Source organism: Salmo salar, chromosome 20 (assembly GCF_965601325.2).
Source record: "Salmo salar chromosome 20, fSalSal1, whole genome shotgun sequence".
Classification (NCBI taxonomy): domain Eukaryota; kingdom Metazoa; phylum Chordata; class Actinopteri; order Salmoniformes; family Salmonidae; genus Salmo; species Salmo salar.
Window position 1 is genome coordinate 73,284,984 of NC_138310.1, and position 18,653 is coordinate 73,303,636.

General features: G+C 45.4%; 1 protein-coding gene across 2 annotated transcripts in view; it reads right to left on the bottom strand.

Moving 5' to 3' along the window:
* LOC106581311 (fatty acid CoA ligase Acsl3) overlaps positions 1-14,428 on the bottom strand; it is a 120,194-nt gene extending 105,766 nt beyond the window's left edge. For both annotated transcript variants that reach the window (XM_045703936.2, XM_045703935.2), the window contains exons 1-2: positions 14,273-14,428; positions 102-717 (exon numbers count right to left, since the gene is read on the bottom strand). In XM_045703936.2, coding sequence (XP_045559892.1) covers positions 102-473 — 372 coding nt within the window. In that variant the 5' untranslated portion in view covers positions 474-717; positions 14,273-14,428. The remainder of the gene's footprint in view (positions 1-101; positions 718-14,272) is intronic.
* Between the last annotated feature and the right edge of the window lie 4,225 nt (positions 14,429-18,653).

Here is an 18,653-nt window from a genome sequence, read left to right on the forward strand (position 1 = left end):
TGACTTGGCAGAACATGGTCAAGTGTTTTCACTGCAAATACAAAACACGACTGAGTTTCTTGCCCAACAGAAAGTCCTCAAATCACATTTCCTGTCTTCACCTTCTTGAAGACCTTTCCGTTGCTCTGTTTCTCATCCTCCTCCATGACCACCTCTCTGGTGCCCAGGCAGTCTCTGTCAGGGAACCTTCTGGATGCATCCTCAAACACCTTATCCAGTGTGTCTAGCCCGGGGTGCAGGGACGACACCAGCCTCTTGGTGGCGCCCATGGCCCTGTAGGGCCCCGCGGGGCGACCCGTCACAGACTGGGCCTTGAGTCTCTGAGCCCGCTCCTGTTCTGAGCCGAGGCCTGCGTCTGATTCTGACACAGAGCTGAAGAGGTAGGAGGGGAGGAAGGCTAGGACAGAGTACAGCCACACCGTCACCTGGAAGAGTAGCAGCAGCACTGGGTTCAGATCCTCTTTCAGCTTCATCCTGACTGGGTGTGTCTGTGCGGGGGGGATGAGTTATTTCACTGTAGAACCCAAGGTAGGGTCCCAGGGTTTATGCTCTGAGCAGGTAGTTTATCACCAGGATAGCTCCTCTAACTCTAAGGTGTGAATGGTTGGAGAGAGAATGAATCCTGCTGCCACTGACAGGGCAAGGGATTAAGTTCCTGGTCCTTCTTCTTCTGCCCTTATGTGTTTATCTGATGACAATGGCAGCAACACCTTACTCCTAGTCAAGGGACGACAAAAAACAACAACATTCAAACAAAGTATGAGAATATGCTATTTATAATATGTCAATGTTATGTTATACATGTATACTAACATCAGTGCTTTAGCTACAATTCATCTGACAGCATCTGAGCTTTTTAACCCAACAGTCACCAGACGCCACACTCCAAGATAAAAGGTTTTAATGGATTCTTCTAATGTTTCTGTTGGTGGATCTTCAAGCACCCACCAATGGTAATGCACAGCCTGATGGCTTGGCCTACATAATAAGACACCCAGCCGTGTACTGTAGGCTACATCTCTGCCTGAGTGCTCCTTACCTACTTACTCACTCCCTGTCCCCCTGCAGCCAGCCAGAATGCTGGAGCGCAGAGCTCCCTATCTAACCCCATCTCCCACAAATAACTGTACAGCACGCTCTTTCTGTCACTGACCACCAAGACATAGATACGTACAGACAGACAGCAGATTGAATATGACGGGCTGAGAAAGAGGAGGGAGATAGAGATACACTATATATATGAAAGTATGTGGACACCCCTTGATATTAGTGGATTTAGCTATTTCAAACACACCTGTTGCTGACAGGTGTATAAAAGGGAGCACACAGCCATGCAATCTCCATAGCCAAACATTGGCAGTAGAATGACCTTACTGTGACCTTCAACTTGGCACCGTCATTGGATACCAATAAATCAGTTCGTAAAATGTCTGCCCTGCTAGAGCTGCCCTGGTCAACTGTAAGTGCAGTTATTGTGAAGTGGAAACATCTAGGAGCAACAACAGCTCAGCCGCGAAGTGGTAGGCCACACAAGCTCATAGAACGGAACCGCTGAGTGCTAAAGCGCGTAGCACGTAAAAGTTGTCTGTCCTCGGTTGCAACACTCACTACTGAGTTCCAAACTGCCTCTGGAAGCAACGTCAGCACAAGAACTGTTTGTCAGGAGCTTTATTAAATGGATTTCCATGGCCGAGCAGCCGCACACAAGCCAAAAATCACCATGCGCAATGCCAAGCGTCGGCTGGAGTGGTGTGAAGCGCGCCGCCATTGGACTCTGGAGCAGAGGAAACGCATTCTCTGGAGTGATGAATCACACTTCACCATCTGGCAGTCCTTAGGACAAATCTGGGTTTGGCGGATGCCAGGAGAACGCTATCTGCCCAAATGCAAAGTGCCAACTTTATAGTTTGGTGAAGGAGGAATAATGGTCTGGGGCTGTTTTCATGGTTCGGGCTAGGCCCCTTAGTTCCAGTGAAGGGAAATCTTAACGCTACAGCTTACATTGACATTCTAGACGATTCTGTACTTCCAACTTTGTGGCAACAATTTGGGGAAGGCCCTTTCAGCATGACAATGCTCCCGTGCACAAAGCGAGGTCCACACAGAAATGGTTTGTCGAGATCGGTGTGGAAGAACTTGACTGGCCTTCACAGGGCCCTGACCTTAACCCCATTGAACACCTTTGGGATGAATTGGAACGCTGACTGCGAGCCAGGCCTAATCGCCCAACATCAGTGCCTGACCTCACTAATGCTCTTGTGGCTGAATGGAAGCAAATCCCTGCAGCAATGTTCCAACATCTACTGGAAATCCTTCCCAGAAGAGTGGAGGCTGTTATAGCAGCAAAGGGGGGACCAACTCTATATTAATGCCCATGATTTTGGAATGAGATGTTCGACAAGCAGGTGTCCACATACTTTTGGTCAACGAGTAATTGTCTCTGGCCCCCTCCCAGTTAGGGGGAGTGATGAGCTCTACAGCAGAGTCTCACAACTCAATCGCTGGTTGAAAACTGTTTTCTGCCAATCCCAAAAGATCGAATTTGTAGATAATTGGCCCTATTTCTGGGACTCACCCACAAACAGGACCAAGCCTGGCCTGTTGAGGAGTGACGGACTCCATCCTAGCTGGAGGGGTCTGTGCCTCGATCTAGGTTGGGCAAAATTAAAGATGGCGGTGTTCGCTTTAGCAATCTCACTAGTATAAAGACCTCCTCCATTCCTGCCATTATTGAAAGAGATTGTGATACCTCACATCTCAAAATAGGACTACTTAATGTTAGATCCCTCACTTCAAAGGCAGTTATAGTCAATGAACTAATCACTGATCATAATCTTGATGTGATTGACCTGACTGAAACATGGCTTAAGCCTGATGAATTTACTATGTTAAATGAGGCCTCACCCCCTGGTTACACTAGTGACCATATCCCCCGTGCATCCGGCAAAGGCGGAGGTGTTGCTAACATTTACGATAGCAAATTTCAATTTACCAACAAAAAAAACAACAACGACGTTTTCGTCTTTTGAGCTTCTAGTCATGAAATCTATGCAGCCTACTCACTCACTTTTTATAGCTACTGTTTACAGGCCTCCTGGGCCATATGCAGCGTTCCTCACTGAGTTCCCTGAATTCCTATCGGACCTTGTAGTCATCGCAGATAATATTCTAATTTTTGGTGACTTTAATATTCACATGGAAAAGTCCACAGACCCACTCCAAAAGGCTTTTGGAGCCATCATCGACTCAGTGGGTTTTGTCCAACATGTCTCTGGACCTACTCACTGCCACAGTCATACTCTGGACCTAGTTTTGTCGAATGGAATAAATGTTGTGGATATTAATGTTTTTCCTCATAATCCTGGACTATCGGACCACCATTTTATTACGTTCGCAATCGCAACAAATAATCTGCTCAGACCCCAACCAAGAAGCATTAAAAGTCGTGCTATAAATTCTCAGACAACCCAAAGATTCCTTGATGCCCTTCCAGACTCCCTCTGCCTACCCAAGGACGTCAGAAGACAAAAATCAGTTAACCACCTAACCGAGGAACTCAATTCAACCTTGCGCAATACCCTAGATGCAGTTGCACCCCTAAAAACTAAAAACATTTGTCATAAGAAACTAGCTCCCTGGTATACAGAAAATACACGAGCTCTGAAGCAAGCTTCCAGAAAATTGGAACGGAAATGGCGCCACACCAAACTGGAAGTCTTCCGACTAGCTTGGAAAGACAGTACCGTGCAGTATCGAAGAGCCCTCACTGCTGCTCGATCATCCTATTTTTAAATAAGAACAATCCGAAATTTCCTTTTGATACTGTCGCAAAGTTAACCAAAAAGCAGCATTCCCCAGGAGAGGATGGCTCTCACTTCAGCAGTGATGAATTCATTAACTTCTTTGAGGAAAAGATCATGATCATTAGAAAGCAAGTTACGGACTCCTCTTTAAATCTGCGTATTCCTCCAAAGCTCCGTTGTCCTGAGTCTGCACAACCCTGCCAGGACCTAGGATCAAGGGAGACACTAAAGTGTTTTAGTACTATATCTCTTGACACAATGATGAAAATAATCATGGCCTCTAAACCTTCAAGCTGCATACTGGACCCTATTCCAACTAAACTACTGAAAGAGCTGCTTTCTGTGCTTGGCCCTCCTATGTTGAACATAACAAATGGCTCTCTATCCACCGGATGTGTACCAAACTCACTAAAAGTGGCAGTAATAAAGCCTCTCTTGAAAAAGCCAAATCTTGACCCAGAAATTATAAAATATCTCTTCAGTAGGTCCTATGATTAAGTGTAGTCTGGCCCAGGGGTGTGAAGGTGAACGGAAAGGCTGGAGCAACGAACTACCCTTGCTGTCTCTGCCTGGCCGGTTTCCCCTCTTTCCACTGGGATTCTCTGCCTCTACCCCTATTACGGGGGCTGAGTCACTGGCTTACTGGTGTTCTTCCATGCCGTCCCTGGGAGGGGTGCGTCACTTGAGTGGGTTGAATCACTGACGTGGTCTTCCTGTCTGGGTTGGCGCCCCCCCTTGGGCTGTGCCGTGGCGGAGATCTTTGTGGGCTATACTCGGCCTTGTCCCGGGATGGTATGTTGGTGGTTGGAGATATCCCTCCAGTGGTGTGGAGGCTGTGCTTTGGCAAAGTGGGTGGGGTTATATCCTACCTGTTTGGCCCTGTCCGGGGGTTTCATCGGATGGGGCCACAGTGTCTCCTGACCCCTCCTGTCTCAGCCTCCAGTATTTATGCTGCAGTAGTTTATGTGTCGGGGGGCTAGGGTCAGTCTGTCACATCTGGAGTATTTCTCTTGTCTTTTCCGGTGTCCTGTGTGAATTTAAATATGCTCTCTCTAATTCTCTCTTTCGCTTTCTTTCTCTCTCTCGGAGGACCTGAGCCCTAGGACCATGCCTCAGGACTACCTGGCTTGATGACTTCTTGCTGTCCCCAGTTCACCTGGCCGTGCTGCTGCTCCAGTTTCAACTGTTCTGCCTGCAGCTATGGAACCCTGGCCTGTTCGCCGGACGTGCTACCTGTCCCAGACCTGTTGTCCCAGACATGCTGGAACCCTGACCTATTCACCGGACGTGCTACCTGTCCCAGACCTTCTGTTTTCAACTCATGGCGAACAGGCCAGAGTGGTAGAGATACTCTCAAAGATCGGCTATGAAAAAGCCAACTGACACTTACTCTTGTGTTACTGACTTGTTGCACCCTCGACAACTACTATGATTATTATTATTTGACAATGCTGGTCATTTATGAACATTTGAACATCTAGGCCATGTGCTGTTATAATCTCCACCCGGCACAGCCAGAAGAGGACTGGCCACCCCTCATAGCCTGGTTCCTCTCTAGGTTTCTTCCTAGGTTTTGGCCTTTCTAGGGAGTTTTTCCTAGCCACCGTGCTTCTACACCTGCATTGCTTGCTGTTTGGGGTTTTAGGCTGGGTTTCTGTACAGCACTTTGTGATATCAGCTGATGTAAGAAGGGCTATATAAATACATTTGATTTGATGTAGTGTAGATAGAAAGAGAGAGTGGTGAAGTAGGAGAGTAAAAGCGCAGGAGGGAATGAAACAGAGCAAGAGCGATAAAGAGTGTGAGAGGGAAAGAGATGGAGGGAGAGTGAAGGGAGGGGGTTGGGTTATGGGTGAGAGAAAGGCCTAGGGTACATGCATCTTTTACCCCCATGTACCCATGACAACCCACGATGCAATGACAGATGACAGTGGGAGAGAAATCAGGAGAAAACTAAAAGATAATTACTTGACACATAGAAAATAATTAACAAAAACACAGCACAAACTAGAATGCTATTTGGCCCTAAACAGAGAGTACACGGTAGCAGAATACCTGACCACTGTGACTGACCCAAAATTAAGGAAAGCTTTGAATATGTACAGACTCAGTGAGCATAGCCTTGCTATTGAGAGAGGCAGCTGTAGGCAGACCTGGCTCTCAAGAGAAGACAGGCTTTGTGCACACTGCCCACAAAATGAGGTGGAAACTGAGCTGCAATTCCTAATCTCTTGCCAAATGTATGACCATATTAGAGACACATATTCCCCTCAGATTACACCAACCCACAAAGAATTAGTGTAAATGGAAACGTACAGTGTCTTCGGAAAGTATTCAGACCCCTTGACTTTTTCCACATTCTGTTACGTTACAGCCTTATTCTAAAATCGATTCAATTGTTTTTTCCCCCTCATGAATTTACACCCAATACCCCAAAATGTCAAAGCAAAAACAGGTTTTTAGAAAAGATTGCTAAGTTAATAAAAAAAAATGAAATATGACATTTACATAAGTATTCAGACCCTTTACTCAGTACTTTGTTGAAGCACCTTTGGCAGCGACTACAGCATTGAGTCTTCTTGGGTATGACGCTACAAGCTTGGTACACCTGTATTTGGGGAGTTTCTCCCATTCTTCTCTGCAGATCCTCTCAAGCTCTGTCAGGTTGGATGGGGAGCTATTTTCAGGTCTCTCCAGAGATGTTCGATTGGGTTCAAGTCCGGATCTGGCTGGCCATTCAAGGACATTCAGAGATTTGTCCTGAAGCCACTCCTGCGTTGTCTTGGCTGTGTGCTTAGGGTCATTGTCCAGTCTGAGGTCCTGGGCGCTCTGGAGCAGGTTTCATCAAGGATATCTCTGTACTTTGCTCCGTTCCATCTTTGCCTTGATCCTGACTAGTCTCAGAGTCCCTGCTGCTGAAAAACATCCCCACAGCATGATGCTGCCACCACCATGCTTCACCATAGGGATGGGGTCAGGTTTCATCCAGATGTGACGCTTGGCATTCAGCCCAAAGAGTTCAATCTTGGTTTCATCAGACCAGAGTATCTTGTTTCTCATGGTCTGAGAGTCTTTAGGTGCCTTTTGGCAAATTCCAAGCGGGCTGTCATGTGCCTTTTACTGAGAAGTGGCTTCCATCTGGCCACTACCATAAAGGACTGATTGGTGGAGTGCTCTGGAGTTCTGTCAGAGTGACCATCGGGTTCTTGGTCACCTCCCTGACCAAGGCCCTTCTCCCCCAATTGCTCAGTTTGGCCGGCAGCCAGTTCTAGGAAGAGTCTTGGTGGTACTTCTTCCATTTCAGAATGATGGAGGCCAATGTGTTATTGGGGACCTTCAATGCTGCAGAAATGTTTTGATACCCTTCCCCAGATCTGTGCCTCGACACAATTCTGTCTCGGAACTCTACGGACAATTCTTTCGACCTCATGGCTTGGGTTTTGCTCTGACATGCACTGCCAATTGTGGGACCTTATATAGACAGGTGTGTGCCTTTCCAAATCATGTCCAATCAATTGAATTTACCACAGGTGGACTCCAATCAAGTTGTAGAAACATCTCAAGGATGATCAATGGAAACAGGATGCACTTGACCTCAATTTCGAGTGGCATAGTAAAGGGTCTGAATACTTATTTAAACAGTATTTATGTTTTTTATTTTTAATACATTTGCAAACATTTTGTCGTTATGTGGTATTGTGTGTAGATTGCTGAAAAAAAATATTTTATCAATTTTAGAATAAGGCAGTAACGTAACAAAATGTGGAAAAAGTCAAGGGGTCTGAATACTTTCCGAAGGCGCTGTATGTTTCCCATGCCAATAAAGCCCCTTGAATTGAATTGAGTTGAGAGAGAGAGAGAGTGAGTGATAGAGAGCGAGACAGAGCGAGACAGAGAGAGAGACGGAGAAAGAGAGAGATGGAGATACAGAGAGAGAGAGACAGACAGAGAAAGAGAGACAGACAGTGAAAGAGACAGACACAGAGAGAGTGAGAGGGCAAGGAGAGGGGGATGAGGAAGAAGGAAATGAGGGGGCTGAATGAGTCACATTAACTCAGAATGGATTTCAACACAAATCCTCAACTGGGTGAAAGGTGCTCTACTGCTTTATACCAGATTGAAAACAAATGTGTGTGAAACTCTCACTGAAAGGGATTCTGTGTGTGTGATTTATGTGAGGATTATGTGTGTGAAATAGGTTTTGTTATGTGTATTAACAGGGATGATGATAGCTATCTCCAACTCGTGAGGATAGTAGTGTTGGGTAGCTGTCTATGGTACTGGAAGCCATGCTCCTCCTCCCTCTTCATGGACATCTCTGATGGTTACCCCAGAGAGGCTAAAGACATTGAGCTACAAATGGTAGCGATGATATGCTATCTTGCATGGTTGGGCGCTAATGCTGTGCCATGTCTGTCCCTGCAGCCCATTTTCTAGTTAATTTCCCTAGCCCTAGCATTGTCCTGCTGCTCAAACTCACTTTGTAAGTCTCTGTCTTTCTGACATGAGTTTCAACTGAGAAATAATAACAAACAACAAAACACACACACACACACACACACACACACACACACACACACACACACACACACACACACACACACACACACACACTTCTACTGAATTAGCCTTAGACCACAGCAGGCTATTTTACCAGCAGTCATTCATTATTCATATGAGAGTGCAGCTCATCTTCATCTCCTCTCCAGCAGCATGACATCCTTCCCCCATCCTTCCATCCTTCCATCACACACACACTACCCCCTCTCCAAAATGCTCCCTAAAGACTCATGAATAAACCAGAGTGAGACAGCAACTCCCAGCATTATCATCTTCCCTCTGTGCTGGCCTGGTGTACAATTATCCAGCACATCTAGCAGTGCCATAGCTCACTCACAGTCACTATAATGAATTGATACACTGCTGAGGTTACTGACCGCCCGCTGGCTCTCTGTTTCCTTTTCCTTCTCCATGGACACATGGAAACATACACAATCTGGGTTTGTTGGAGTAGTCTTTGGGTTTCTTTGGAGGTTGTTGAAGTAGTCATTGGTTTTCTTGGAGTTTATTGGAGTAGTCTTTGGGTTCCTTGGAGTAGTCTTGGGGTTTGTTGGAGTAGTCTTGGGGTTTCTTTGGAGGTTGTTGAAGTAGTCATTGGTTTTCTTGGAGTTTATTGGTAGTCTTTGAGTTCCTTGGAGTAGTCTTGGGGTTTGTTGGAGATTGTTGGAGTAGTCTAATGGGTTTGTTGGAGTTTGTTGGAGTAGTCTAATGGGTTTGTTGGAGATTGTTGGAGTAGTCTAATGGGTTTGTTGGAGATTGTTGGAGTAGTCTAATGGGTTTGTTGGAGTTTGTTGGAATAGTCTAATGGGTTTGTTGGAGTTTGTTGGAGTAATCTGGGCTGCCGCTGGAACCCAAGGTCGAAAGCACAGTGGCTGATGTGAAGAATTGTTAGGCTAAAGTGAACAAATGATCTCAATTAGATCGGCTAAGCTGATGACTCTGCGTATTGGGAGGGAAGAAAAAACTATACACGACTGATAAAACTCCAACTGTTTGCACCGTGGCGTTGGAACTCATAACTGTGACCACACGTACGTAATTACTGTAATATTTGACTAGCTAGCAATAAAATGGATGATTAAACTTATGTCATGTGTGACTGTTCCAGATGTTGGATACACTGAGTGACCGATGCCTTTTCTCTCTGAGACTGGGTAATGACTAATAACATCACACAGGAGAAGGGGCTAACCGCAGTGGGATGGGCTGTCTGGTATTAAAACACAAGTGAGACTGACTGTACAGGTGATAGGTGAGAGTACAAAGGTAGTGTTGTATGAGGAGGAGAGGAGGCTGTGTGAACACCGTGACTTGATCCATGCGTGAGCCTTGCCAGGTGCCAGAGTACTAACACTCAGAACAAAGCAGGAGGCCATGAGGAGACCTGGTGAAGGAGGCTACGAGGAGACCTGGTGAAAGAGGCCATGAGGAGACCTGGTGAATAAGGCCATGAGGAGACCTGCTGAAGGCCATGAGGAGACCTGGTGAAGGAGGCCATGAGGAGACCTGGTGAAGAAGGCCTTGAGGAGACCTGGTGAAGGAGGCCATGAGGAGACCTGGTGGAGAAGGCCATAAGGTGACCTGGTGAAGGAGGCCATGAGGAGACCTGGTGAATAAGGCCATGAGGAGACCTGCTGAAGGCCATGAGGAGACCTGGTGAAGGAGGCCATGAGGAGACCTGGTGGAGAAGGCCATGAGGAGACATGCTGAAGGCCATGAGGAGACCTGCTGAAGGCCATGAGGAGACCTGGTGAAGGAGGCCATGAGGAGACCTGGTGGAGAAGGCCATGAGGAGACCTGGTGAATAAGGCCATGAGGAGACCTGCTGAAGGCCATGAGGAGACCTGGTGAAGGAGGCCATGAGGAGACCTGGTGGAGAAGGCCATAAGGTGACCTGGTGAAGGAGGCCATGAGGAGACCTGCTGAAGGCCATGAGGAGACCTGGTGAAGGAGGCCATGAGGAGACCTGGTGGAGAAGGCCATAAGGTGACCCGGTGAAGGAGGCCATGAGGAGACCTGCTGAAGGCCATGAGGTGACCTGGTGAAGGAGGCCATGAGGAGACCTGGTGAAGAAGGCCATGAGGAGACATGCTGAAGGCCATGAGGAGACCTGGTGAAGGAGGCCATGAGGAGACCTGGTGGAGAAGGCCATAAGGTGACCTGGTGAAGGAGGCCATGAGGAGACCTGGTGAAGAAGGCCATGAGGAGACCTGGTGAAGAAGGCCATGAGGAGACATGCTGAAGGCCATGAGGAGACCTGGTGAAGGAGGCCATGAGGAGACCTGGTGAAGGAGGCCATGAGGAGACCTGGTGAAGAAGGCCATGAGGAGACATGCTGAAGGCCATGAGGAGACCTGGTGAAGGAGGCCATGAGGAGACCTGGTGAAGAAGGCCTTGAGGAGACCTGGTGAAGGAGGCCATGAGGAGACCTGGTGAGTAAGTCGCTCTGGATAAGAGCGTCTGCTAAATGACTAAAATGTAAAATGTAAAATGTAAGAAGGCCTTGAGGAGACCTGGTGAAGGAGGCCATGAGGAGATCTGGGGTTCATCTCTCCCGGTACTGCTGCTCATTCTGTTCACCAGTTCCGGAGGTCTATGTCACCGGCTTTCTAGGCTTCACTGAACGGGATTCATTATCATCAACCCCGGACTGTCTTGTCTGATTACACACACCTGGTTCCCATTTCCCCTGATTAGTATGTTATATATGTGCCCTCTGTCTTTATCGGTTATTGTTCCCATGTCCGTTGGTGGTGTGAGTACCTATGCGTTGGTGCAGCTGTTATGCTGCGTGCTTTATATATTGTGTATTACGGGTATCGTGGCGTTCAATGAGGTTTACCCTCGCTCTTTTGTTTGGGTACAGCCCAGTGTTTTTGTATACGTGTTTGTTTTGGGTGTATTAAAAACCCCTATTGTGTATTCCTGCGCCTGTCTCCAAAAGCCTTTATACCAGCGTGACATGCGCCAACTCATTTTCCTCAGCTTCAGAAGCATCTGCATTCACCACATCTTGTGTGGTTATCCTTAGACATATTCTCCAGACTTATACACAGGGAATTGTTCATAGGTTGTCAAATTTTATTCTAGATTCTTGAAAAATGTGCCAAAAATGAATTTACGTACCTATAGTGTTCTACAGATAGAAAGATTTAAACAGTATTTATTCACAATCGGTTATAACGTGTAAGTCCTGTCCTGGAGTGTCTTAACAAAATGAAACCAAAATATTTAGGTTGAATTCTTCCTGTGTCCATAAAAATTGATTTGTGTGATATGCAAATATTTAATGAGATACCACCTAATTTGCATATTTCCATACAATATTTCTGGGGGGAAAAATATAAAAAATATATATTTCTGTCCACATATAACTGGTAAAAGTTGATTGTGATATGATTAAGGGGGCGAAATACCCTATTAGGGTGTGGTGCCTGGCCTTATGTCCATTATAAAGCTTCAACCAATAGAACAATCAAAAGAACATCAAGAATGAATAAGGAAGGGAAACAATTGCTCAATAATTGAGCTTTGTACAACAGGGCAGGACGTTTGGAAATGGCATATGATCATAACACAGTGGATTAATTGAGTAATATTTTGCCGTCCCTCCTCCTGTGGTTGGTGGGCAGGCAGACAGGCCACAGTAAGAGGGAATCACTGCTTCCTTAACTGATTGTGAATGGGCCTTTTGTGTGACCACGCCACCCTCTCGTCTTGTCCGCGCAGGCAGGCCACCTGGAGAAAGCTCAACGTCGCCATTGTGCCAACAGTCCAGCTCACGACACAGTCCCACAGCTAGGACAGCCACTGGAAGGGTCAGAGTGTGTGTGTGTGTGTGTGTGTGTGTGTGTGTGTGTGTGTGTGTGTGTGTGGTGTGTGTGTGTGTGTGTGTGTGTGTGTGTGTGTGTGTGTGTGTGTGTGTGTGTGTGTGTGTGTGTGTGTGTGTGAGCCTGTGTGTGCACAGACTTCTCCAAATAATGGTGTAATCATACTTGAAAAGCTTTGAGTAAGCATGATTTCACTGAATGTGACAACACAACACACAATGGAATGGATTATGTGGCTCAGACTACAGCTTTTCTTCTTAGGGTTTGAGTGGTAGCAGAAGCAGGCAACTAGACAGTAAACATACCAGACAACCACTAAAACAACTAGCCTAATCTGAAACTAAAGGTTCTCTATGATATCTTCCTTTCTCTGCCATCTCCCACACTGCTGAGTGTAGGATACATGAGCCTGGACGCAGGGCTGCAGACCATCTCCCTCACTGCTGAGTTTAGGATACATGAGCCTGGACACAGGGCTGCAGACCATCTCCCACACTGCTGAGTGTAGGATACATGAGCCTGGACGCAGGGCTGCAGACCATCTCCCACACTGCTGAGTTTAGGATACATGAGCCTGGACACAGGGCTGCAGACCATCTCCCACACTGCTGAGTGTAGGATACATGAGCCTGGACGCAGGGCTGCAGACCATCTCCCACACTGCTGAGTGTAGGATACATGAGCCTGGACGCAGGGCTAACAGACCATCTCCCACACTGCTGAGTTTAGGATACATGAGCCTGGACGCAGGGCTAGCAGACCATCTCCCACACTGCTGAGTTTAGGATACATGAGCCTGGATGCAGGGCTAGCAGACCATCTCCCACACATACCCTCTGGTGAATGATATAGGCCTATGACCTACCCTTTGAAACCTATTACATAAGAAGAACGCTCCACAGAAGAACGCTCCACAGAAGAACACTCCACAGAAGAACGCTCCACAGAAGAACACTCCACAGAAGAATGCTAATGCCACAGAAGAAAGCTCCACAGAAGAATGTTAATGCCACAGAAGAACGCTCCACAGAAGAACGCTCCACAGAAGAACACTCCACAGAAGAACGCTCCACAGAAGAACGCTCCACAGAAGAACGCTCCACAGAAGAACACTCCACAGAAGAATGCTAATGCCACAGAAGAAAGCTCCACAGAAGAACGCTCCACAGAAGAATGCTCCACAGAAGAATGCTAATGCCACAGAAGAATGCTCCACAGAAGAATGCTAATGCCACAGAAAAACGCTCCACAGAAGAATGCTAATGCCACAGAAGAAAGCTCCTGTAGACAGAAACATGGCATAAGAGAGGAGGGTGTACAACTGTGTGTCTGTGGACATATCCCATCGAACCATCCCTGGCAGACAATAGATGCTCTGTGTATAAGTACAGGCTCTCTCCAATTGACCACCCTGATTTGATTGCAGTTGCCATGAGCCGAGTAAATTACAACAGCAGTACAAACAAGTCTAACAGTGGACAAGATATTCACAATTAGAGTGAGTTACGAGACAGGACAGTCTTCTGGTAACATTATGCATAACATTTGTCAATGGTAAAGTTCAGGCTTTGTCAACCAAAATGTTGCTTATGGTGTCCATACAAAGGCAATTGTGAAGACAGGCAACGACAAAAAAAAAACATTACGAAAAATAAGTTATTATGTTATATTCTGCAAATAATAAACAAAGGTACATCAACAAGTCATTATTTATGTAATTATTCATTAAAATCAATGTGAAACTTAATATTGACCATCTGAACAGTCAGTGGGCGCACTGCTGAGAAATCGTATCTGCAAGCAACAGGGATGACAGCGATCATTTAAAAAGGGAGTAAAACTGATTGAGCAGAGCAGATACAGGTTGTCAAAAAGCCATTTCCACCTCTCTGGAATAGATATTATGTATCCTACAGATAATGTATTATAGGTGACCGGGACGCTCAGTCTCCCATCCTCTGCTCTGCACCGTATGGCGTGCAGCGACTGGCTGGATGCACAGCATCATGCACATCTGGACATCGCCGGCTGCCACTGAGTGGTCATCACCGATAAAGAATACTTTATCAAGACACTTACCTTGAATAAAACACCTGGTGTATCAGCGACGAAAGGGAATGCGTTCTTTTATTTCATGAATTGGGTATTCAATTGCACGAATTGCAATTTAATTCCGGCATCGTCTGTCTGCTGATATTGGTCGCCGCTCGCAGCTCGGAAGTGACAGGCGCGTCGTCATGGTATTATTGCACAGGAGGCATTCCCTGGCTTGTGATTGGACACGTTGAGGTGGCGCGTGCTGGGGGCCGGTCTGTGATGGAAATGAAAGGTTACTCCCGGTCAGAGCGCACTAAGTGGAATTTTATGAAGAAGGCAGAGAAACGTTTCAGACAGTAGGCTACTGTCATAATGAAACGTCGGGTATATACTGTATTACACATAGCCAACCAAAGAGTGAAGTTACACAGATATCCATGATGCTGCTTTGGGGACACCTGTCGGATTAGGTCAACCATCAGATCCAATCAAACGAGTCAATAGGGGTGTCACCTGAGTTTCAGAACATTAGGGCTACTGAGGTATAGGGCTCAGGCCATTGTTGTCTCACGTCAGATGGCATCACTCCTAGAAGACGCTCGTCTCAAATCCGATCTGTCTTGAAGGAAGTGGAACTCGTCTCTAAAAATCTAGATTTTGCTCATCCGCATAACACTAGCTATGACTCACTACAAACCATGCTCGATCAACTGAGCAAACTTCTCCAGTTAGCAGCCTAGTGCTGGCCATACAGTAGCTAGTTTGCCCGCTTGTTGATGAAGTTGTACTATAGACATTTACATTTAAGTCATTTAGCAGACGCTCTTATCCAGAGCGACTTACAAATTGGTGCATTCACCTTATGATATCCAGTGGAACAACCACTTTACAATAGTGCATCTAAATCTTTTATAACAAAGTAATGCGACTGTTCTCAGAAATCAGCAAGCATGTAGCCTATCTGACTTTGACAGTTGGCACTGTGCCTCACTACTTTGGGGGAACAGTCAGTGGTGTAGAACTAGGTGCACTAATGACGACAGAACAGATATCATAACTCTGTGCTTTAGCTCAAATTTAACTACACTAGCTAGCAGGCTAAATTAGTATTCATCATTGAGTGTGTTACCTGGCGTTGTTAGAATTCCTGTCTTTCGTTTCATATATATTGATTTGAGACTGGTTCAAAGCATTAGCCATGTAATTTTCGAATTTGATAAATATTCATTCTTCCAACACAAAACACATTAACTAGATGTAGAATTAGGTAGTGAAGACTTCCCCATGAAAGAAACATCAATATTAGCTACTGGTTTATAGTTTTTGGTAAGATTAACTCTGATTCTTTTGAGGCTGAAAGGGGGTTCAGTGGACAATGTCACCTTGGTAACGTTTTCGAATGTTTGGACAGCCAAACGTCTTTTTAAATATCCCATGAGTGTTTGCGAGTTAGACAGATCCGTGCAGACGGCCTTCACGCTACCTAACGTAAGAGAATGGGGCGTCAGCTCTGAAGACCAGGGGCTGACGGGGAGGGGGAAAATAAATTACCTTTAGGCCTATAATAAAGCATTGCATGCATATTATCGTATTTGCGGGTCGGAGAAAAAAAAAGGCTTTTATAAAATAATTTCCTGCAATTCTACTTCATTTTACACGACTGGAGACATTAGAAGGATATGTTTTAATAGCACACAACTGACCGAAATGACAGCCTACTCTTACAGTGACATAGTTGGAAGGCGTTTCCCTGTGCTGGTTGCCGTCTCTTTAGTTGGAAGGCGTTTCCCTGTGCTGGTTGCCGTCTCTTTAGTTGGAAGGCGTTTCCCTGTGCTGGTTGCCGTCTCTTTAGTTGGAAGGCGTTTCCCTGTGCTGGTTGCCGTCTCTTTAGTTGGAAGGCGTTTCCCTGTGCTGGTTGCCGTCTCTTTAGTTGGAAGGCGTTTCCCTGTGCTGGTTGCCGTCTCTTTAGTTGGAAGGCGTTTCCCTGTGCTGGTTGCCGTCTCTTTAGTTGGAAGGCGTTTCCCTGTGCTGGCCCTGGTGCTATTTAAGAGTGGCTGGCTCAGTGCTCCAGTTGTCTTGAGAGATGTTGGTACTCCCTATTTGATTTCTAGAAAAACACTCCTTTGTCTGATCTTCCCCGTTTTTGTAATGCGCCACCATTTTGTTTTGCTTCCTATCTTTAAGTTTGGTGTGGATTTTAATTTTGTTTGTCTCTTCTTGGGCAGATTTAGGTTCCAGTTGATGATGCTAGTCAACTTTCAGTGGACACTCCCATGAGTGTCTTTCAGAACCCCTCCTAAAACCCCACCTGTTTCATTTTGGTTGTTGTCAGTGACTCTTTGTTAATTCCCCCTTCTGTTTGAGTGACATTATTTGGTTGTCTTGCTGGGGAACGTAACAGAACACACGGCGTAAATGTCCATTGGGATGTGGGCAGGATAATTGTCTGTTGTTGACCCTGAGGACATGTGTATTTGCACATTGAAGGAAGCCCAAATTGAGCAAGTTCCTTTTTATAAGTACTTGGGGATTTGCATTGACAATAAGCCCTCTTTTAGAACACATTGAAAACCTGACAAAATAGCTGAGCATTAAGATCGATTTCTTTTATAGAAATAAATCCTGCCTCACTTTGTGAAGGAAGATTATTCAAGCAACACTTCTCCCAGTACTTGATTATGGTGATATAATCTACCTGCATGCAGAAGCCTCTGTTTTAAAATATTGAGATTCACTCAGCTCTGTGTTTTATCACTGGGGACAATTTTCGTACACATCACTGCATTTTGTATAGTTCTGTTGGCTGGGAGTCTCTGACTACCAAAAGGTCCCATCATTGTCTACTTTTTCTTTATAAAGCAGATCTTCAGACTCCCACCACCTCAGCTCACAGAATAATTGGAGATCCAGCACTTTCAAACCCACTCTCTGGACTGGCTGGTTCTGGAGGTTCTGGGGTCTCAACTGACCTGGGAGAAAATCCTTTTACTTTTTATGCCCCCAACTCATGGAATATCCTTCAGGCCACTTTGAAATTAGACTCAATGGCCTCCATTGGACAGTTTAGATCAAGTTTAAGAGAGGTGATGTTGTGCTTGTTTTTATTAATCTTTTTGTGTTTATTGTATTGATATTATCTTACACAATTTACTACACAATGTGTGTTCATGTTCACAGGGCTCCCTTGTAAATGAGACCCTGGTCTTAATGGTGACCCACCCTGTATATAAATAGTGAAGAGAACAGGACCCCAAATCAACCCCTGCGGCTCACCTTTCATAATATTGAGGAAACTAGATTTGTCAATAAGCACACATTGTGTCCTGTCCGGTAGATAGTTCTTGAACCAATTATAAGATACCTGATCTAGGCCTATTTCGACAACCTTTGGAAAAGTAATAAATGGTCAACCATATCAAACGCCTTCGACAGTTCAATAAATAAGGCAGCACAATGACTTGTATGATCTAAACAACATAGCATATCATCTAAGACAAGTGTAGCTGCTGTTACAGTGCTATGTCCAGGTCTAAAACCAGACAGGTGCTCATTAAATATAGAATGAGAAGTTAAAAAAGTTTTAAACTGAGAGTTAGCCAGGGATTATAAAACTTTGGCAAGGCAAGATAGCTTGGAAATTGGACGGAAGTTATCCTGTTAAGAAGGATCTCGCCTTTGTGTAGGGGGAGGACTTGTTCCGTTTTCCAGAAACAATTATCAAGTAAATCATGTAGGTTAATGATTCTGCAATAAGTCAGCCCAAGTGGATTTTTTTTTACATTGATCTTCAATAAGGAATTTAGTACATTAGACATCAAATGGTTTAAATGAAAATGAGGAACGTGTATCTGGGAATATATCGTTCTCTGCAACCTGGCTCAAGGTGAGTGAAGAACTCCCTCTGCTGGAAACAGAGTTTTCATAAGCAATTTTATCAAATAGGTGGCCCACTGAGGCAAAGTGGTTATTAAAAGCACCACAAATGTCCATCTTATCTGTTATGGGACAAGAGGCTGTCATAACCTGCTGGGGTAATGAGGGGGTGGAGTTTTGTTTCAGAGATTTGACTACCTTCCAGAAGGCAGCTGGATTACCACCATTCTCAGATACTCAGTTCAATAAGTATGTCGATTTTGCTTTTCAAACCAGGGATAGACATCTATTTTTTTAAGCGTCTGAAGGACTGCCAGTCAGATGTAGAATCAGTGAGCCCTAGCCCAAGCTACATTTCTCTCCTGAAGTTTCTCGTATATGTTCATGTGTGAATCAAATCAAATCAAGTTTTATTTGTCACATACACATGGTTAGCATGAGTGTAGCGAAATGTTTGTGCTTCTAGTTCAGACAGTGCAGTAATATCTAACAAGTAATCTAACAATTCCCCAACAACTACCCAATACACACAAATCTAAAGGGGTGAATG